The sequence below is a fragment of the Ambystoma mexicanum genome, chromosome 3q, assembly GCF_040938575.1.
Source record: "Ambystoma mexicanum isolate Mex_15411 chromosome 3q, UKY_AmexF1_1, whole genome shotgun sequence".
In the NCBI taxonomy this organism is placed as follows: Eukaryota; Metazoa; Chordata; class Amphibia; order Caudata; family Ambystomatidae; genus Ambystoma; species Ambystoma mexicanum.
The window spans coordinates 21386007-21409478 of NC_090926.1; the positions used below are offsets into that span (position 1 = coordinate 21386007).

General features: G+C 45.8%; 1 protein-coding gene across 3 annotated transcripts in view; it reads left to right on the forward strand.

Moving 5' to 3' along the window:
- The window catches only part of SUN2 (Sad1 and UNC84 domain containing 2), a 396247-nt gene extending 375080 nt beyond the window's left edge, over positions 1 to 21167 (forward strand). For all 3 annotated transcript variants that reach the window (XM_069652961.1, XM_069652963.1, XM_069652960.1), the window contains 2 exons: positions 15108 to 15200; positions 18103 to 21167. In XM_069652961.1, the coding sequence (XP_069509062.1) occupies positions 15108 to 15200; positions 18103 to 18216 (207 nt within the window). In that variant the 3' untranslated portion in view covers positions 18217 to 21167. The remainder of the gene's footprint in view (positions 1 to 15107; positions 15201 to 18102) is intronic.
- Positions 21168 to 23472: the final 2305 nt, after the last annotated feature.

Consider the following 23472-nt stretch of genomic DNA (forward strand, 5'->3'; position numbering starts at 1 on the left):
GATGATCTCCATCGATGGAACTGTCCGGAAACGTACCTCGAGCATCTGAGTGACATCAACGGTTGTCGTCAATGCGTTGGACTCCTCAGCATCTCCCTGAAAGACAGTACTTGCATTATTTTGGATAACAATAATTATAACTGAAAACAAAGACTAGAGGACGAGTACTAGGGTGTACCATTAGGTAAAATAATTACACGATAAATTAAAACTATTGATTTACATGCCTAAAACAAGTCAGTGGCAGAATAGCTAAGTAAGATTACCCGATAGGCGCTTGAAGTGGCTGATGACTGCAATAATGACACGGATGGAGAATCTTCCGCCTTCATATTGAGTGGATACATAAATGGGGAAATTATTGTTAGCTAATGCTACACACTACCGCAAGGCCGAGAGCTAAATCCGTAAACTTGACTCACCAGTGGAGGGATGTGGACGAATATAGTGGGAATAGCGGTTGAGAGCAATTTTCGCGTCGCTCGCGGTGTTTTCTTCTTTATTAGCAATGATGTGGAGTACATGTCTGAGCTAAAGTGCCTGCTGCAGATGCGGTATCGATCACCCCTCTTGTCCGCAAAGACTTCTAGGACTCTACTTTCAAGCTCAGACGGTGGATATCCGCAATATCAGACCCATTCTCTTATCTGATCTATTGTCTTAGGGAAAACATGCATTATAGTACCTTCAGATTTATTATGGGTCTTCGAAGGGCAACCGCCAATGGAACAGGCAGGCATTGTGGAAAGTTCTGAAAAGTAAAGATCAACAATTCTCAATGAATACCAATGTGTTAAAAAATTAAATGACACATAAAAGGTCCAATTCAAGGTTCGTTTTGGTTCTTGGAACTATACACGTTATTCACATGCGGATAAGTATTTGAATAACTTTAAAAAAATAGAAAAATAATTTGACTAAACTCAGAACATGTGACTAGTTCCTTGCATGTACTGTCTTGAACTAAAAGAAAACATGGATGCAATTTGATGACTACTAGCAAATAGATATAAATTAAAAAATTGGACGCAAAATGATTATGGTACATGGCCTTACCTTGACGAACAAACAGTTAGATGCAGGGATCAGAGTAGTTTCTTGTCGTAGAACAGGGAGCAGTTCACAGGTTGCAAACTGACGAGTTTGCTCGAAGTGGTCACGGAAGTTCACAGAGACGAAGAGCAGATAACCAGCACCTTCACGGGTTGACTAGCAAAGCGCAAAGAAGTTCTCATTAGAAATATGAAGTGGGTTATAAAGAATTCGAAACAGGGGTGTGTTTGTGAATGAATGACGTGTATATGTCGTGGCATTATGCGGTTTGCAGGGGGGCGTCCAGCGTGAGGGGGGGATGCTTGGCAGGAGACACGGGGTCTGGAGGTAGACATGGGAACAACAACCCATGCTCTATAGACCACTTTGAAGTGTACATGGTCTTTGGCACCTCTTGGCCTTTATCGCTCCCTGACAGCTCCACTTGCCAGCGCAAGTACCCCGGTGCGAACTGCCTTTGATAGGGCGGGGGGTGGATTGGGGCGGTGGTCGTGCAGACAAGACACAGGAAGACTCGTGAATGGAGACACACTTATGTGGATTGAAGGTGGGCGGCCAGCGTGAGGGAGGATGCTTGGCAGGAGACACGGGGTCTGGAGGTAGACATGGGAACAACAACCCATGCTCTATAGACCACTTTGAAGTGTACATGGTCTTTGGCACCTCTTGGCCTTTATCGCTCCCTGACAGCTCCACTTGCCAGCGCAAGTACCCCGGTGCGAACTGCCTTTGATAGGGCGGGGGGTGGATTGGGGCGGTGGTCGTGCAGTCAAGACACAGGAAGACTCGTGAATGGAGACACACTTATGTGGATTGAAGGTGGGCGGCCAGCGTGAGGGAGGATGCTTGGCAGGAGACACGGGGTCTGGAGGTAGACATGGGAACAACAACCAATGCTCTATAGACCACTTTGAAGTGTACATGGTCTTTGGCACCTCTTGGCCTTTATCGCTCCCTGACAGCTCCACTTGCCAGCGCAAGTACCCCGGTGCGAACTGCCTTTGATAGGGTGGGGGGTGGATTGGGGCGGTGGTCGTGCAGACAAGACACAGGAAGACTCGTGAATGGAGACACACTTATGTGGATTGAAGGTGGGCGGCCAGCGTGAGGGAGGATGCTGGCCGGAGACATGTGGTGTGACAAGACAAGGCACAGGAAGACTATTCAATGGAGACACACTAGATTCATTTAAAAAATCAAAACAACCATTGTTAAAATATATGTTGGGTTTTATTTTAGATCTTAATTTCAATTGAACATAAATAATAAACATTACACATTGTAAAGTTCCGGTTGCAGCACATCCAGGGAAAATCCGCGGTATTGTCCACTGTCACTGGGGAAATGTTGTCTAATGGCAAGTACCGCACAGGCAGGTATTACTCTCCGAACGCGGTGTCCGAGCCTCCCGTGAAGCCACCAAGTGAAGCAACGATAGGCCACCAGCCTGTACCACCTGTGAAAAAGAAAGATGCAAACTGTATTAAAATGACAAAACTTTCTTATCAATGTCGATTCAGGTCAAAAATGTCATTCTGCTTTGAAAAAAATTCTATCTAGAAAATGCACAATATGGAACCAATTTACATGCGTTCGAATGATATGTAGATGTAATTTTATATGTGGGAGACGACCATGAAATAGTAGTGGCATCACTGACATCACAACCAGAGTATACTTACTCGTTACGCGGACGAACAGTGCCGCGAAGTTCGTGCATAAGCACCATCATCATCCTCAACACGGTCCTTGAGAGGCAGGCTTCCCTGAACTCTGGCAGCTCGGTGATGCATTGCGGACTTGGCTCGCCTTCCGAAATGTAGGCCAAGCACCCGGAATTTTCACGGCAGCATCAGTTCTACTCCTCAGTTGGCATTAGCTCGCACCGATTGGACGTGCACCAGGTGGAGACGCCGTCCATGCGACATGGTCCAGGCTCTTCATCCGTTGACTGGTCCTCCCAACTGCCGTCCGAATCCCCATCGTTTTCGCGTGCTTGCCTTTCCAGTAGTTCCTCCTCGGTGTACTCGGGCTCGTACATATACGGCATTATTGTAGCCATTGTGTGGTAAAGAAAGTAAAATAATTTACAGAGATGGTACAGGTGTTCACAAGGCCTAGAAGCGGCGAAGGTAGCTGACCAGAGCACAGAAACGAGTCACAGAATACTCAAAGTAACACAGAGAGAGGAATGGAATCGAAAATCTGCTGCTGTGTGTTGTGAAACGGTGTGTTTATACTTATTGAGGAAAGAGGCGTCCTGCCATTTCCATGGCGACACTTCATTAGCTGAGGCGCAGCGATTGTTGACACGAAACGTGCTTTGGCGTTGGGAAATGGGCGGTACGCGTCTGCTGATGTCAGGCTCAGGGGCGGGGGATTTGATTTAGTGCCGCAAACGCAGGTGAGCCAGGTCGATGGGGGGAAATGATAGGATTATCACAAAATGGCGGCTGATTTCGAGTGCGTTAATGGACGAAAAGTCGGGTAAGGTCCATAGGAAAGTTTTCTACGATCTACCGATTTATGCTTAAAAACACATGGCCGAACCGTAGGGACAATAAAAAAAAAGTCCCGGAACTATCCTTTAAGGGCTAAGTGGTGAGGATCTTCACGGGCAACACCACCGCAGTGTTCTACATCAGGCAGCATGGGGGCACTCGATCCCCAGAGCTCTCCAGAGGTGCATTACTCGTGGCACTGGGCCGTCGGACAAGAGATGTTTTATTTATTTTATTTTTTAAATGTATAAAGTGCATTGGCACCCCAGAGGCATCAAGGCGCCATTACAAGAATGTGTCTTAGTTTACAGGAAAATGCATTGCTACTGGTTACAGTCAGTGTAGCAGAATTGCGAAGCAAAGGTATTTTTACAGTGTTGTGATTACAAAGACAATCGGTTGAAATCAGCATATTGAGAACAGAGAGAACTAAGTCGCGGGTGAGGGCAGGATCATACAAACAGCAGAGTTTGAATTTCTTTGCGGGTGGCAGGTGGGACTCTATCCCTCTGGAGGGGGGGTGGTAAGGGGTTCCATTGGGTTGCAACAGTGAATGGGAAACTGGAGCGTGCGCCACAAGCCCTCTGTATCTTGGGCACTGTGATTTGGTTAGAGTATGCAGTTCTGGTGGGTCTAGCTGTGTGTGGCTTTGTTAGTCTCTGTGAGAGGTACAGTGGAGCTGTATTGTGGATGCATTTGTGTATGAGGGACAGTGTTTTAAAGACGACCCGTTCTCTAACGGGGAGCCAGTGGGCTAGTTTCGTAGCCGCTGTGATGTGGTCCCTTTTTGGGATGCCAGTGGCAGCCCCAGGCCATTATTTTGGACAGTCTGGAGTTTCTGGATATTTTTTGCAGAGGGGCCTGCCGGGAGGGCGTTACAGTAGTCCAGTCGAGACCCGATTATGACTCTAGCAATGGTGAAGCAGTTTTGCTCAGAGAGGAAGGGTCTTGCTGCGTTGAGCAGCTTGGAGTGGTAGGTCGCTGCAGGCACTATGGCGTTCACCTCTCTGGTCATGCAGAGATTTAAGTCCAAGTAGATTCCCAAGGTTTTGACAGCTTGGGATACTGAGACTGGTGCATTATCAATCATGAATGCATTGTATCGGTTGTCCAGTTTCCTTAGCGTTTCTGGGGACCCAATTAGAAGTAGTTTGGTTTTATCACTGTTAAGGCAAAACCAATTTTCTGCCATACAGGTTTGGATGGTGAAGTAGACGGAGTTGAGAGTTTGTGTCAGACTCATAGTCTCCGGTTAAAGGGATGAGGGCCTGTGTGTCAGCGTAATTTGTGTATGTGATGCCTAGTAAGTCAAAGATGCTGAACAGTGACCTTGTGAAAATGTTGTACAGGGTGGGGGAGATGCAAGAGCCTTTGCGTGACTCTGCATTTGATGAGGCTCATGTGGGCGCAGGCTTGGTCCCAGAAGACTTTCATGGCTCTTTCCTGGAGGAATCCGTGATCCAGGCTCTGACCTTTGGGTAGACGTTTGCAGCAGAGGAGAGCTGATGAGATAGGGTTTTGTGGTCAACGAGATCAAAGGCTATTAACAGGTCTAGGAAGAGGAGAAGGGCGGGTTTGCCCGAGTCTCTGATGTCATCCATTTGATTTTTGAAGCCTAATAGTGCTGTTTCGGTTCTGTGGCCTGGGCGGAAGCCTGACTGCCGGAGACGGTTGTTCGCTTGAAGGAATTTTTGTACTTGCAGATAAGCTGCTTTATCGAGGACCTTTCAGAGAAAAGGGACTGTGGTGATGGGTCTGCAGTTGCCTGGATTGGATGGGTCCAACAAGGGTTTCTTTAAGAGTGGGCAAACCCAGGCCTCCTTAAAGCAAATTGGGACATGCCCAGTTGAAAATTAAGCGTTAATAAATGCAGTTAGAAAGGGTGCAAGGGTCGAGGCGCACTCATTGATGAGGTGAGCAGGGCAGACGTCCCCTTTGCAATTGGATGGTTTGATAGAGTTCAGGAGGGAGATTACTTCCTGCTTGTTAACTTCCTTAAAGGCGAATGGGGGAGAGTCACTGGGGTTATAGTTAGGGAGGTTTTGTCCTGGGTGGTTAAGAGACTGTTTGTGAGCCAGGATTTTGCTCTCTAGGGTGTTTGTTGAGCATGACGGATTGGATGCAGTTGCACCAGGATACATCCTTGATGAGTGTGTGGAAGGGGAGGTGGCGGGGGAGATTCTAGCTCTGTGAAGATGGCAAAGATCTCTTTGGTGTCAGATTTGGCATTGGCTATCCTTGTGTTGAAGGAAGTTGCTTTAGCTCTAATTATAGCTGATTTGTACTCTAGCAATTTTGTGGAATGCTAGTTTGGAGGAGTCACTCGGGTTGGCTTTCCATGAGGATGGAGCTTCGCTTTTTTTTTTAGTGCGCAGCTCCAAGAGCTCAGGGGAGTCTGGGATCATTAAGCCCAAGATTGAGATTAATGGATTTTATAAGGGTGTGCGTGAGGGCTCCTTGAAAGTATGCGACGGGCCCTGGGGGGGGGCGGTAGACGATGTGAAGAGGGATGGTGCAGTTGGACGAGGGGTGCACCTTAAGGAGTAGATAGTTGCTGCTGTTAGCAATATCGCCGTCTACCTTTCTTATCGGGGTGGTTTCTCTCGCTATGACTGCTATGCCATCCCCTTTCTGGTGGGGCAGTCTTGCCTGAGTATAGTGTATCCAGGAGGGATAGTAAGGGCTAGTGCTGGGCCAGATGCTTCATGGAGCCAAGTTTCGCTGATGACCAGGAGGTCCAGATTAAGGCTGGAGATTAGGTCGTGTATGTACAGGGCGTGGCCTGGAAGCGGGCATTGATGAGGGCGCAGCCGAGTGAAGGGGTCCGGGCTTTGTCTAGTTTGGTGGGGGAGCGGAGTGTGACCAGTGGGGGCAGAGCCCTTCATTGATGTTTTGGCGGTTTTGTTGCTAGATGCCTTATTGTGGATGGGTACCACAGTACTATGCCTCATGGATGGTGAAAGGTCAGGAGGGCTTGTGATGGCAGTGACGGTAAAGGGTGCACTAGGCACGAGACCAGTATGTTTCATGAAGGGCTCATGAAGAGTAGGGGGCATTCTAGAGTTATTGCCATTTACGTATGTGAGCAGAGCATCAGAAGGGTCAGCCAGTTTGCTTAGGGGTACAGGTGACAACGAGGAGTGCATTGCATGGTCGTGGTCATTTGCAGGTGGTGTAGTGCGCAAATCAACATTGGATAATGGAACAGAGGAGTGCATTTCATACATTTCATTGTCGTGGGCAATGGTAGGCACAAGCGATGCAGTGCATACCTCAACACTGGGTAGGAGAACAGAGGAATGCATTTCATACATTTAATTGTCGTGGGCAGTGGTAGGTGCCGGCAGTGCAGTGCACAGATCAACCATAGGAATTACAGTGACATAGTTATTGACAGGTGCAGGCAGTGCAGTATACAGGTCGACAGGCTTCCTAGTGGGTACAGATTCAGCATGCATGTTGAGGGTGATTATGTTTAAGGATATGATTTCCAGGGGCAAATATAGTTGGAGATCCAGCATTTTTCAGAGTAGGCATTTTGTGAGCGTCCACTGAGGTGGGTCTAAGAGCGTTCCTCATCCCCTTTCACCTGGTGGGAGTTAAGAACACCATCGCCGACTCCGTCAGCAGTAAGTTGCACTCCTGCCACTAGTGGGAACTTCGCAGGACCAGGTGGATTGCATCTTCATCAAGTGGGGCAGGTCCCAGATCGATCTGTTCACGACGGCAGCGAACTCCAAATGCCAGAAGATTGCCAGCAGATTCCACCAACCGGGGAGCATGGGGGACGCGTTCTCCTTCCCGTGGGAAGGCTGTTTCTGTACGCGTTCCCTCCGTTGCCTATCCTGCTGCGAGTCATCAATCCACTCAGAGTGCCGATGCAGGATGATACTCTTCGCCCCGGCGTGGCCGAGGCAAATTTCGTACCCGGATGTTCTCAGCCTGTCAGCGTCGCACCCGGTCACCCAGTATTCCTGGATCTTATCACCAGAATAGCGTGTGCAGCGCCCATTGGCTTCAGTTCCATTTTTCCGAAAGCTTTTGCTTCGAGTGTTTAACGGCGCGCTTCTATTTTTGTCAAGAAAATGTCTTCATCTTCAACTCCTTCGACCCCCAAAGTCAAGATTTAAGAAATGCTACGACTGCGGGTCGAAGAAGTCCATTACCGACCCTCACCGTGTTCGCCTGTGGTGTCTGGGCTCCGGGCACCGTACCGATGAATGGGGGTCCTGTCAGGCCATGACAGAAAAAGCTCTCAGGGAGTGCAGAGGTAAACTGGCGGTGGGGAGGGCGGCTTCGAAGTCTTCTTCGAAAAGGGATAAAAAGTTTGGAGAGTCTAGAGACTGGTCTAGTGCAATAAGTCGAAGAGGTCCCGGTCGATGAGTCTTTCGCCATAGGTCTCCCTCTTCTGATTCCTCTACCGAGGTGATCAGGTGCCCAACCAAATCGGATTCCTCCAGAAAGTGGGATGCGTTTAAAATTGAAATGAGGCATATATTCGAGAATGCAGCCTCGACCACCTCAAAGTCCATGCCTCGGTCGCTCCTTCGGCAACTTAGGTAAGTCAGACTACCACTTCAAAGCCGTGCGTTAAGCAGGCGATTCGTTCTCGGCCCGATGAGAAATCGTGGAGGGTATCGACTCGAGAACTGAGTCCTTCTCTAATACCTCTGAAGAAGAGCAAATCGTCGACGCATCCAAAGACTTTGTCGACTCTATCGGGGTCAAGCGTGTTGATGCAAAAGTCGAAGGTAGCACAGAGCAAACTGGTGCCATTGTTGAAGTCCTCGTCGACACCATTGACGAAGCCATAGTCGACTCCATCGACGGTTACTTTGACGTTATCAAGGCCTTTGTCCATTTCGGAAAAGGTTTACAAACCTACTCCGAAGAAATACTTTGTCTATGGCATCAATTTATGAGAAATAACAGGCCTCTGAAGAGAATTGCCCACCCTTGCGGTTGCGATATGGTAAGCAAAATGCTCCTGAGGAGCTTATTAATGACGAATCCAGGATGAGTGATCTCTATGATTGCCTCCAGTCGGCTAGTGGTATTGACACTTCGCCAGAGCTCGAATTTGGCAGGCCTGACCCATCTGAACATGCAGATTCCACATATAGGAGGCTCATGGATAGGGTCACAGGACATATGGGCTGGAGCAGGGCTTCTCCTTCCTTTGACCAGGATGATATGACCGATATCTTGAACCGAGGCCCTCAGAAGGGCCCAGTTTTACCCTTTCATGCAGCCCTTCAGAGGAAGGTCACGGCAAATTGGAAAACTCCAGAATCTGAACCTGCTGTGACCAGGAACTTTGCTAGGAAATACAGGGCTTCTAGCAATGATCCACAGTATGAGAGGGGTCGTCCTTTTCGTTTCTATTCCTCATTTGGAAGAGGAAGAGAACAGGCTGGACAAAGGGGACAAATAAAATACCCTTGTGGTGGATGAGGAAGGGGTGCTAAATCAGCCCCAGCAGCGGCATCTTTACCCTCAGCCGCTGCTGCAGGTGCCTCTAAGCCACTCTGAGGCCTTGAGCCACAAGACCCCGGTGGGAAGCAGAATCTCTCCGCATCTGAACCAATGGCGGGGCATTACTTCAGATGCTTGGGCGCTGGAAACAGTAGCCCATGGCTACTGCCTTCCTTTTCAAAGAAGGTCTTCGGATCATCCACCGGAGCCCACTCTGTCAAAATTCCAGATCTGCTCACTGTGCAGGAAATTTTAACCCTGCTAGAGAAAGGTGCAACAGAACATGTACCTGTAGCAGAGAGGAACAAGGGTTGGTATTACCCCTATTTGCTCATCCCAAAGAAGGACGGAGGATTGAGACCCATCTTGGTCCTCAGGAAGGACAAGTTCAAGATGGTTACCCTTTCTCAGATCCTTCAGGCTCTCCAACTCCAAGACTTGTTGGTATCATTGGACCTTCAGGGTGCTTACTTTCATGTCCAATCCATCTCAAGCACAGAAAGTACATGAAGGTTCGCAGAGGTAAACTAGGGGTGGGGAGGGACGGCTTCGAAGTACCAAGGGTTTTCACCAAGTGGATGGCGGTAGTGACAGCAAATCTCAGGAGGGGGCGGGATTCACATGTACCCCTAACTGGATGATTGGCTGATGAGGGCACATTCTCCCGAACAAGCCCTGGAACATCTCAGCGTATCCTGCCACTCCCTTCACAGAATGGGCTCCTCCCTCAATTACAAGAAGTCCCATATGATCACATTCCAAAGACTCCAATTCATTGGAGCAGTCCTGGACACTTCCTTGGGGAAAGCCTCGCCTCCCGAGGTGAGAGCTCAACACATTCAGCAGACGGTAACAAAATTCCAGAATGCGCAGTATCTTCTGGCCTTCAATTTTCTGAGTTTGCTCGGTCTCATGGAATCCTGCATTTTCCTGGTGCCGGAAGCCAGACTGAGAATGAGATCCCTTCAATGGGCTCTCGGAACTCAATGGTCTCAATTCTCAGGGAATATGTCAGATCAATTGCAAGTTGAGCGGATTTGCTCAAGATCTTCTTTGGTGGGCTTGTAAAGACCACATTCTCAAGGGAGAATCTTTTTGGCAACCATGGATGGAGAGTTCAGTAGTGACTGATGCCTCACTCACTTGGTGGGGAGCCCATAACAACGATTTGACCATCAGTGGTCGTTGGTCTCCATTGGAGTCCAAACTACATATCAACCTTTTGGAGCACAGGGCAATCAGACTAGCGCTGAAGGCCTTCCTGCCCTCTGTACGGGGAAAGAATGTCCTGATAGTGACGGACAACACAGTGGACATGTACTACCTCAACAAGAGAGGAGGTGTAGGGTCACTACCACTGTGCAGAGAGGCAATGCAGCTCTGGTTCCGGGCAATACAAGAAGGAATCTCTCTGTCAGCAGTTCACCTAGCCGGAGGGCAGAACACGGTGGCTGACGCTCTGGGCAGGCAGAGCACAGTCTCGCACGACTAAGAACTAGCTCAGGAAGTCGTTCAAGAGATCTTGATCTGTTTGCGACCGGTGTCAATCGGAAGTGCGAACAGTACTGCTCAAGGGAATTTCCTCCAAGACGAGCTCTATGGGATGCGTTTGTAGTGGACTGGGAATTTCCACTCCTGTACGCATTTCCTCCAGTCCCCGTGATTCGTCACGTAATCGGGAGGTTGAGAAAGTTCAGTAAACCCATGATCCCAATTGCCCCGGATTGGGCCAGGAGGACGTGGTACCCCGGACCATCTGGACATGTCCTTCTGCCCCCCAAAACGTCTTCCACAAAAAGAGGATCTTCTCTCGCAAGAGGGAGGTTGAGTTCTCCATCCAGAGGTCAAGACACTCAGCCTTCACGTATGGTTTCTGAGAGGCTGAGATACAAGGATTGGGACCTCCTGGACAACGTAATGGAGATGTTGCTTTCACCCAGAAGGCCAGCAACCAAAAACTTTGTACCGGTGTCATTCGAATAAATTCAGTAACTGGTGCAAGGATAAGAATGTGGATCCATTCCAATGTGGCACACCTACAGTGCTTTCTTTCCAGTTGCATCTAGCCAATCTGGGGCTCCAGATCGGAACTATAAAAGGATAGCTGGCTGCGGTTTCTATTTTTAAGATCTCCTCGGAAGAGGTCTCTTTTTTCAAAATATCCTTGATTGTGCAATTCCTGAAGGTTCCCACTAATGTGTAGCCTCCAGTCCCATTTCATGTTCCGGTTTGGGATTTAAACCTAGTACTAAAATGTCTCTCATGTATCCCATTCGAGCCATTACATTAATGTCTTTTAAGGCTCCTTGCACAGAAAACAGTCCTGCTGGTTGCTATAACATCAGCCCACATGGTGAGTGAATTGCAGGCTCTTTCTTGTAATCCTTCTCATACCATTTTCCATAAGGTTAAAGTTATCCTCAGAGTTAAACCATCTTTCCTACCTAAGGAAGTCTCTGACTTCCATCTGTCGCAGAAGATAACACTACCAACATTTCATCCTCCTCCTCATGCAGGTAAAGAGGAAGAGAGATTTCACGGGCTAGACCCAAAAAGGGCTCTACGCTTTTAGATTTCAAGGTTAGCTAAATTTCAGCAAGATGATCAACTTTTCATTGGGTATACCAGTCCCAAATTGGGCCTGGAGTAACCAAACAAACTATATCCAGATGGATAATACTAGCCATTGGAGAATGTTACAGAATGGCAGGTAAAGATCCATCAGAAGGGCTAAGGGCTCGTTCCACTGTCCCAATTAGGGGTGTACCGAACTTCGGCTTCGAGGAAGTATTCGGCTGAATTCGGGCAGAAAATAGCTATTCGACACCGGCCGAATAGTTTCTTGCTATTCGGCTGTTGCCGAATACTTTGACATTCTCTATTGAATACAATGCAACAAGAACTCAGAAAGGCAAATATAGACTTAGGTTTGCAAAACTGAATAGAATTAGACCAGACACTTAGTCACAAGACCAGCTAAATTGCTATCACACAGCTGTAAAATATCTTATATTGTAATCTGCCCTTTAGGGCATGTTTTGTTACAGAATCTTGGACATAAAAGGTGCTCATCTTTTATACTTAGCCTGCAACACTACAGAAAGAAGTTTCGAAACTCGACCGCATCGACTTTGCAACTGGATAGAGAATGCAATGCATCTGATTGACAAAGGCAGTTGCAAATTGCAATATCCATTTTGTTCATTGCAACCTAGTCTTTTTGAATTTGTGAAGCCTCCTACTTTAACTGGCACTGGTTTTGAATATGCAACATCTTTCTGTACATTTGGACCCTTCATTTTGGTTAAATCTGCTTTTTTCCTGGCTTTTATACTTTAAATAAAGATGCTATATTAATTACAATGAAGAGAAATAAAAGTATAGAATGCATCTAAAATGGTACTTCATTTGGTTTTTTAATTGTGTTTTATCAAGTTTGGCACATGATTTATTAAATAAAGCAACTATTCGGCTTCATATTAAGCTTCGGCCGAATAGTTGACAAACTAGTCGGTATTCGGCCGTATACTAAATATGCTATTCGGCACAGCCCTAGTCCTAATACATGATATTTGTGCAGCGGCCACGTTTACACACATTTGTAAAACATTACTGTTTAGACTCTTCCTCTACTCAAGGGGTTCTATTTGCATTGGCCGTTCTTCAGTCGGTCCATGACTAAATTAATTGATACTCCCTCCTCCAAATTGTCCCTGCGTTGGGAGTCTATCATAGACGAGGAATACGTGGGAGGACACAATCAATTTGAAGAACAAGTTACTTACCCCTGGTGTTACTTACCCCAGGTAACGTTCTTTCGACTGGATGTTCCTCCCACGTATTCCTCATCACCCTCCCAGCCTACCCTGCCATACAATTTACGTGTTTTACACCCTGTGCTTTCTGAGAGCTTGCAGTCTTGCGGTATGCCTGGTTAATTCCTCGAAAAAAGGATATCTGGAAAACGGAACTGACGCCAACGTGCGCTGCACGCGCTATTTGTACTAACAATGACTTCGACGGAAGCCCTCGAAGGACATCGACACCACGGCATTGCATACAGTGCCCTCTGCCAAGAATTTCTTTTCCCGAAGCAGCAAAGCTGCTGATATGAAATATCATGGATGAGGAATACGTGGGAGTAACATCCAGTCGAAAGAACGTTACCAGGGGTAAGTAACTTGTTCATCTGACTTTCCACGAGTCGAGGGTGGTGCTACGGACGCAACCCTCTTTCATGCCAAAGGTTCTGTCGGAATTCCACCTAAACAAGCCTTTGGTGTTACCTGTGTTGTTCCTGAAGCCTTCGTCACCAGCTGAAAGGGCCTTGCACTCGCTGGACATTGCTCATGCCCTGAAGTTCTACGTGACACGCACGAAGAGTTTTCGGAATACTTCTCAACTGTTTGTGAACTTTGGTCTTGTGAACCATGGGAAGGCCTTGTCCAAGGCATCCATCTCAAGGTGGCTCTCCGGCTGCATCACACACTCATCAGTTGGCGAGCCCACTCCAGGGACCTGGGATTCAACAACCGAGAAAAGGACCTCATCAGAACTGCCATGATGACTGGGGAAAAAGTCCTGTTGACTGGAGTAGTTGGACAAAACCAAACATACACAAGTGGGTGGAGGGGATGGATTACTACGCAGAGTTTTAACAAAGGCTATACAGGGAACGGGGGTGTCCCCAGAAGTTTGAGAAAATATGGGCCAAATGGGTTGATCCAGAGGAGGTAAGGTGGGCCCACGATTCAGAACAATAGGGCACACAGGACATTGGGCGGGACAAGTTGGGAAAGCACACGGCAGGCGATAACAGGGGTGGGTACTGGGGAGGGAGAGGAGGGATTTCGGAAGGTAGGTGCACGCAATGACTTTTCACGTTTGTGTTGATGGTTATGCTGACATTGTACAAAAATACAATAAAAATGGTTAAAATGAATGAGTGAAGGAGAACAAGAATCTGCTGAGATGCTAACGGGTGATTGAAGGAGATGCTTAAGGAGAAGCAGAGGGAGATGAGAGGAAAGGTAGAAGGTGATGAAAGGAGAGAAACGGGAGGAAGGAACATTTTTTCCAGAGATGTTCACTCTACTGGAAACGATGGAGCCATCCTGTTATGTTGTTCTTTTCTTTATCTAAACCTCGCAAGAGGGTGAAAAGCTTTTTTAAACTGATAGTGATTCAGAAATCACAAACTCCAAGAATTACCTGCATGGCTAGGAGGGAATCCAAGGAGCTAAGGAGGCTTGTGGACAAGGTCCACATACTGTGCAAATTCAAGTGAGTATTGCAAATAAATATTGTGAACCGCTGTAAACGGATGTCTGTGCATGGTTGATCCCAGCCGGCTTCTTGGTGCATCCCTGTAATTCTTCTCTCATAGCTTTTAGGAAAGTACAAAAATAAAAGATGGTGACTGAGCTGAGAAACCGCTTACATAGGCCATTGCCAAACTTGGATTCCTTCAATCTGCAATGCGGCTGCCAAGCAGATTTGCATTTGGTAAAGTCATTCCCGGGCTGGGGCAGTATTCTCTTGACATAGTGAGGTAGGATTAAAAAACCAGGATGGCAGCTGGATGAATGTATAGTTTTGTAAAATGAGGAAATACTCTGTCTAGCAGGACTGAGATGCAGCTGTAGAGCTGGGCAGGCAATTACCATTCTCATATTTGTTATATTTGTAGATGGAGAAAGACCACTAACCCAAAGTAGAGTAGCTGTCCAGCGGACAGGAGCCATCTAGTAGGTCTTCCATTTTTCAGTTTGGGTGTTGGCTCCCAATTCACGCTACAGAGATTAAGAATCTGGCACAGATTATACTGCCATTGGTGGAGTTGGTTAATGATTTCTTATTCAGATATCTGTTCCATATATTTTGCATCCTGCAGTGCTATTGAATGCAACATGTGTTGTTCGTCTTGCCCTTTCGTTATAAATACATTAAAATGTGTGATGGGGGGAGGGGTAAAACTGTTTCATGGATTGTGGCATTTGATGGGGAAGCTTGGCAACTGGGGCCTGTGTTTTCATATTACTGCAATTTCACTCACACCTCGGCTATGTTCTTCTGCAGGGACATGAGGAGGAGGCTCAACACGAGGGAATGTTTCTGGGACAGTTTACCTACAACCAGGATGGAGCCCCGATCCAGACCTTCTGGTTTCAGGTAAGAATGAGCGGGGGAGCAGTGTAAAATGAAAGGGTCGAGTGATGATGGTGTTTCACTCTCCATAGATTTCTAGGCGTTCCAGCCCTGAGCCAATTTCTCTGCCCAGTGATTTCCAGAGGTTTGATACAGGGCAAACATACACAATTACTATAAACCTCTGGGGTTTTCTTGTCACTGCTGGTACTTTCTATGGGGTAACTTTCTTACCACCATCATTGATACGTCAACAAAGCTTTTTTAATACATATTAGATTTAATTTTTAATTCTAATATATCAAAATACTTCTATAAAAGGCTGTGCAAAATCATTTAAAACCACATTAGTATCTTCTGATACATAACATATTACAATTGTATCCAAGTTCACTGTACTTGTGTACTGTTATTCTTTCAATCGTGGTGTAGAGTAGCGTAAATCTAAAATCTTTTTCAGATTCCTATTCTGACCCCTTCATTGGTTTAAGCGCTCGCATACGCTATTTGCTATTAAATTTCAAGTGCCACTTATTTGTTGCCTTCTATTTCTCAACCTCAACATGTTTCGGTTCTAGTCAGTAACTGTCAAACCTTCGTCAGGAGTAACAGTCGTACCAGCTTTTCAAAAGCATTCATTTAAAAACAGACTCCATTTATGTATCCCTAAGACACCTTGTGACATCCTCGTAAACCTATTCAATGGTTGACCTATAAACTCAATGTTCCTCTTGGGTTTTATTTTCTGTCACTGCCATTAGGAAGGACCTGCAAATGGCATGGATCAGATTAGTCACTATTACTATGTTATAATTTCTGTAACACTGTAGTGGACAAAAAATGCAGTTTTTATTACCTGCACATTCTTGGAAGTTGCTCATGGCAATATTCCTTTTGTTTACTGAAACCCTTAGTTCCTTCCATTCTGTAGACAACTTCATATCGCCCCAAAAAAAACAACCAAATGTTCCCAACTTCCCATGTGGACATCAACAGGGTACCTTATATACGTCATAGTCCCGTGGCTTCTACGGTCTATTTTCGCGGGCGTCATCTTTTTCGTTTTTATACTAGTTGCTACGTGATTTAGATGGCAACTAATAAACCCCTCACTGATGACTACTCTGCTCATCGTCAAACAGCGCCATAATGGAAGGTCTCTACGGACAACTTATTCATTTTGCATGGCTCATATTCTTTCACCATATTTTTTATTATTAAAGAAAAAGAGCACGTGGGGATAGGAACCCAAGTAAAAACAACACACCGGTTAATATGCTGTCACATGTGTTGTGTGTCCCATATATACTGTTTCATGCACCATATTACTCTTAGATAACCCAAATTCCTTAGTTTCTTTCTGCTCTGGATTATTAATTGGTTATCCTGTGTCATCTAGGTTGAGTGACCTTGTGCACTCCACATTGTCATTAAGTCCTTGTGGCTAGCTTTTAGTTAAGAACATTATCTGTTGCTCTTTTCTTAACAGCTGTTTATCAATATCTGTATGTGCTTTCACTTTCTGTAAAACTGTCCACTTTAAATAATCAAACCTATGTTTCGTCACAATGGTGTGTTTGATTGGGGGGGGGGGGCTTCTTCTATTTTGTTCTTTAAACAGTTCCTATATATCTCAAGCCTCATGGACACGCAATCCAATCTATCACGTTTGTTGATTCGCAAATTTGTGAAAGTTTGTTGTCTCCATTTGGGTTTTAGACCTATGTCTAATTCTGTTGATTTTCTCGTTGGGTTACAAACCCCACATTTTCCACATGGGAAGTGTCCTTTAACAGGGGGTAGCCGCCACATCTCAGTGATGCGTAATTGCTTTGGGGCAAACCAGACAAAGGAAAGACCAATGTTTGCATTCAGAGGACTTTGAACATTACAGATCTGGTCTTGAGAAATGATATCGGGTCTAATGCCCCTAAGCAATCAAGTATCACTTAGATGTGGGGGCTACCAGCTGTTAAAGGACACTTCCCATGTGGGGTTTGTAACCGAACAAGTCAATCAACAGAAGTGGACATAGGTCTAAAAACCAAATGGAGACAACAGCCTTTCACAAATTGCAAATCAGCAAATGTGATGTATATGATTACGTGTCCATGTGGCTTACAATATATAGGAAAGATCTTGAGAAAAATAAAGACCTGCATACTAGACTGTAGGAGCTGTGTAAAGAACAAAATAGAAGAAGCCCCCCTAGTCAAACACTTCATCAGTGTGAAGCATGGGTTTGATTATTTCAAGTGCAGAAACATAAGTGAAGTCCCTGCTTTGAAATGAATGCTTTTGAAAAGTTGGTACAACTGTTACTCAAGACGAAGGTTCGACAATTACTGACTACAACCGAAACATGTTTAGGTGAGAAATATAAGGTTACAAATACGTTTCCTTTGAAATTGAATAGCAAATAGCGTATGCTAGAGTGTAAACCAATGAAGGGGTCAGAATAGGAATATGAAAAAGATGTGAAATGTATGCTACTCGGATGCTGCCGTTGAAAGAATAACAGTGCACGAGTACACTGAACTTACTTGGATAAAATCAGTATATGGTAATATCAGGAGATACTAATATACTAATGGGGTTTAAATGAATTTGCACAGCCTTTTAAAAAATGTTTATATATTAGGATTACAAAAAAAGATTGTATTAAAAAAGCTTTGTTGAAATGTGTCAATGGTGGTGGTAAGAACTTAACCCATAGAAAGTACCGACAGCAACATGAAAAGGATTGTAGTAATTGTGTAGGTTTGTGCTTCTCGAAACATGACCCCCCCCTCCCACCTCGCCATCCCCCCTGGGTTGTAAAAATATTCGGGACCCTCTTATTTGTTGAATAAATGATGTAGGGCAATACATTTGTTTTAATTCTCCTTCTTTCACTCTCTCTCTCTCTCTCCTCCAACCCACACAGGGAGAACCGTTGGGAACCTATCAGATTGTGGAACTCAAAATACTCAGTAATTGGGGCCACCCAGAGTACACCTGTATCTACCGCTTCCGGGTGCATGGCGAGTCAGAGGAGTGAGCCCTTTTTCCAGGCCCTGGCATCCATGGTATGCAGGTTTGCCAAACCAGCATTGGCCAGGGCTCTGAACACACAGCTGAGAGACTGTTCAAGATTCTTTTAATGGCGGAAAAAAGAAAACGTGGTTTTAATAATGCACTGATGATGCCTGGACAATTGTACCAGGTAGGGTAGGCGGGGTGGGGTTGGGGGCGGCGTCACCCCATGGTTTCATACATAATGCAAAGAGAAAATGTTCTACATTTTGATAGAAGCTGTGTTTGGTATCAGTCTCTTTAGCCGCCATAAGCAACATAGTCGCGTCCAGCTACTGGATTCAAGGCTCAGTGGCGTGCCTTCATTGATTGCCATCGCTGAGTTACACCCAGGTTTCCTTGTCTTGTGGTTCGCAGAAATACAACTAAAGCCAAGAAGAGTAATACCTATAATAAAATGTCTTTAGCTGGATGCTTGGGGGCCTGGGCCTTTTGAGATGTCCATATGAATTTTGAATGTGTACGCAGTGTTGAAAGCACACTGGTGGGGTGCCGAGATGTCCACCCTACCTTTTTATTTGTATTCCATTTGTTTTAAAGCTTTAATTCAGTGTTAAGATCTCTCTTATATCATATTTATTTTTTTAGAGGATTGTAATTTTGTTTGTGTTGAAAAGTGGCAGAAGCTCACCCCTGTCTTGGTTATGAATACACCTCACCCTTGGATAATCTTCCCAATTTCCACACAAGCTCTCCGGAGAGATGGATGGATGGAAGGCTGCATGGTGTCCACGCTCAGTATTAGGGGCTTTATAGGGTTGCTGGAAGCACTTGATGTAGATTTGGGACACTAGCATTACACCCCAAGGCAACCATTCGACTTGTCGTGCAACATTGAACTAGTTGCATTCCAGCTCTGTTACCCCAGTTCCTAAGCTGTGCTTTCTTGGTGACCAGAAATTGACACGAAATGGCACTGACCATGTTAATCCAGCCAGCCTGCATGTTTTTAGAGACTTTAGGCAGAGAAGTCTTTGTTTTGCAGAAGTACCAATACCAGCACATTTTCCTGACGGCAGCTTAAATAGCAGCAGGAGTGCATGCAACACAGCATACTGATCTTGCTCTGCCACATTCAAGCTACACAATCCCTGCTTTGTTTTCTCCCCATGCCCCAAGAGCTACAAATGTATAGGTATGGTTTTGTGTAGGTTAAACAACTTCTGTGTAGGATTTGTACAGAACGTGTGGACAGGCGTATTAAACTGCCATTTGTCAATTCTGCCCTACAGTGCAAGACTTGACACATGTGCATCATATGAGAACTTGGAAGCAAGGCAGGGCATATTTTAACTTTTCAGTATACACATTCTAACCCTTGTGCTGTGTTTTTGTCTGTAGTGACCACCCAGAAGCACTTATGTGGACGCGACGTGTAATAAGATTTGTTTTCTTAAGTTAGGTACTGGAGCATGATGGGCTGGCCCTATCCCAGTTTTGCTGCACTTGGCACCCCAATTTCATGTTGAATGCCCGGAATGTGGGTATGGCAAATGGTGCAGTATTTGATCAGACGTATAGGAGTACAACATCAAATATTGTACCTGGATTGCAATGCTAAAACCTCGGAGTAGACACCGTGTGTAGTAGGGGATATGATGGTCGGGAAATAGCTTACTGAGTTAGCCAAAAGATGGCCTAATGTTTCACCTCGTCAGTCCTATGACAAAGACCTTTAAGGGCAGAGGTTGTGAAAGGAGGAGCAAGGCCCCCCTTCCCCCACCCGTCATTTGGGACAGGTATAATAGGATGGGGCCTTATGGTGGAAGTGGACGATCTAACCTAATTGAGTTCTGGTACTTGAACCCACATTTGTGGTGTTTGGCAGGCCGTTCTGCATGCCTACTCCTCTCCAAGATGTGTAATCTGGTGAAGCGTCAATATCCAAAAATATGCAGGGTGCACTCCCAAAGCTGTATTTCTCGCCAGTCCTGAACTGGTTGGGGCTGTTTTGTTCACCATTTCTTTGTTTGTACTTTTTGCTTCTGTGTGGATATTGTTTTAATAATGTATAAATCTTGACTATTTAATTACTGTGCCTCTGAGTCTATAAACAAGCCTGTTCCCTCTCTGCCCCCACTAGCCCAATGTCGTTTCTGCATAACTGCCTTTTTCCCTGACATCAGCAGTTCCTTCTCTCACCCTTCCCTTTTTCACTCCTGCTACCCTCCAAAGTTCCGATTTCTCTTCTCCCGCTCTCGTATTTCCCTTTGCCCCTCTTTCTGCTCTCAAAAATTCCTGATCCCCCTCCCTTCTGTTCTTCTACCATCTGTCTGCAAGCATTTCCTTCTAACACTGTTTTCTTCTTTTTTCTTCACCCTACCTTTTCTACTTTTCCTGGGACAGGGCTTGTCCCCAAGGTATTGAACTGGCACATGTTATTTGCACTTCGCTTTGCTAGCTGAGGCGTTGACTGAAGACTGTAAATAGATTTTTTCACTTGTGCAGCAGGAGTTTCACCACTGTTTATGTTGTACTTCCGGGAGAATTGTTTTATTACAGTGACAGATTCTTCATAACATCGGACCCTCACTGAAGGAATCTGAGTTGATGAACCGTGGGCATCCAGAGGGTCTCTGTCTGATAGGAGGGAGCGTGAAGGCCTCATGTTCACACTGGGTCAAAGCCTTTACCGCTCACACAGGAAGCTTTGGCCTCTCACTGCAGCAGAGTGGGAGCACAACATACCCAATTACACAGGGTTTTGGGTGGGGGTCTTTTCCTAGGAAGCATTAGTACCCAACAAACACTCGGAGGAGAGACTGATGCTCACTGAAATAAACAATTCTCATGGTATTTAATTTTTCGAACTTGGCTTCTATGGTCTTGTTTGCTGTCAGCTACATCTGCCACAATACTGCAATGTTTTACATATGTTATGCCTATGCAAGCAAAAATAAAAGTCACTGTACCAGATGTTTTGTCAATTTGATTTTATTTCAGCTTACTGTTTCATTCTTGATTCCTTGAGATTTATCTTTAATGGATTCATTGCGCCTACAGATTCCTCTAGCTTCTCCAGCACCATCGGTCTTCAGAATCTGTTTTGGTCACCACAGGGCGCAGCTCTCCTCAGCGCCATTGGGTGCACAAGATGCCTAAGCGGAAGTCTGGGCAGTATATATGGAGCCACCAGGGTCCCATGATCTTCATTCCTTTTTTCCACGCACTCAGTAAGCTGCTTTGCAACGCACCTAGCTTTTTGTAATTTTGTAACCCATTTTTAACTGGTCTATGGCTCCCATGACACCTCAACCCTAACCCAGGCTTCCCTGTTGCCTATGTTGAGAATGGGTACTAGAGAACGGTAACCCCTACTGTTTAAATTATCCTCTCTACTGGGGAAGAGCCTAAAGGCCAAGGTCTTATCTGACTCCTGCCGGGAATTTTCTAAGACTACCCTATCCTAGTATTTCACAAGTGATGATCTAGCTCCAGAGTTTTCAAGCACTCCACAGTTCACTCACCCTTACATCTCCTTACTCTGCATCCTTGCGTCCTTCTCCCTCTTGCTAGTCATGCTCCTTTCACCTCCCCCTCCCCCAATCTTTCCCTCTCTGTCATCTCCTATTCCCTCGGGGTTCCCCTTTCTAATCTCTCCTCCCATCTCTGCCCTCCTTTGTCCCTCTAATCTTCATACACTCCTGCCCCGCCTATCTTTATTACGATCCTCCTCCACCCATTACTTGCACCGTCCTCCTAACATTTCCCTCTACAATTTCTCCCTCTCTTCTTTCTACCAGACACCACCACTCCTAGCTCTCTCCTTTTTCTACTCGCCGAACCGCTGTACTCTCCCCTCTACTACCTCTCGCAATCCCCTTTTACCACTCACTCTCACAGCCACAGCCTCACTCTTTCAAACAGGTACCACTCTCAGACAATGACTCTCCTGCACTCCTATCCAATTGCTCCACATACTATTTATTTTTAATTTATTTTTACATTTTTGACAATGCCCAAACCCAGGGGTATCACGACGTTATTACAGCATAAAGGTAAGAGAGTAAGGTATAAGATGGACAAAACAGAAAATACATAGGTACAGTCATCATTTGTATTTGTCAAACAGCCAGGTCTTGGCTAGTTTTTTAAAGGTGGGGACCGATTGTTCATTGCGAATGTGAGCAGGTAGTGCGTTCCAGAGTGTGGGAGCCATGGCGCGAAGCTCACTCCGCCGGCCCTTTTTCTCTTATCGCGAGGATGGGGGTAAACGGTGAGATGCTAGAGTTGGATCTGAGCATGCGTGCAGGGGCAATTTGGGTGATACAGTTTAAGTTCTGGGGGGCGTCCTTATGCACACAGTGATCGAAAGTGTTTTAAACTCCACACAAGCCTTGATGGGCAGCCAGTGGGGATACACGTCTGGCAGCTGAAATGTGGTCCGATCGTCTGAGGCCGAGTGCACAGCAAAGTCCTTTATTTTGGAATAGTTTGGGTTTGACCATATTGGCGTTCGAGGTTCCCATAAGAAGGACATTACAGTAATCGAGTTTAGAGAGGATCAACACTCGTGTAAGTGTGATGCAGTTATTCGGTGAGAGGAACTGCCTACTCAGGGAAATGAGTCTGGCTATGTAAGCAGTGGATAACGTCTAGTCGTAGTTGGGTCCGCTCCGAGGTAAACCCCCCGGGTTTCTATTTGCTTCAAAACCATGGTGGATGTGCCGTCAATGTAACACAACCTACACAGTTCTTTGGGAGTAACAAATGAATAGAGGGGTCAAAACAATGACCGACAAGGACAAGTATGCATATCACATGGGGAAGGCAATAGCCTGTCTATCCCGCAAGAACACCCTAGCTCTAGCGAGGGTGCCTGTCCTTGGATAGCGAGTGATGTACCGCCTATCTAAAAGAGGATAGATCAAGGAGATAATGTCCCTAATTCTCAACAATGTGTGGGCAGGACTCACAATGGATTTCGAATGAAAAAAGCGAAAGAGCAACAATGTCCAGCATCAAACCACCATAGAAGGTATCAAAGGCAAGAACTGTGATTAAATCTTGCAAAGATGCAGCTAGGAAGCTGTACATATGGTAAGTGGTGCCATAGTAATGTCCATACTGCATTTATTCACCCTTAGGCTACAACTTAACCAAATGTGTGTGGTTTTAGCGTAGAATAAAAAAACCTTAAAAAATTGGTGACAAGGCAGGCGCCCTTTTGCCAGTCAAGTTTTTCTGCATTAGCTTCTCCTCCAAACGCACGTATTCATGA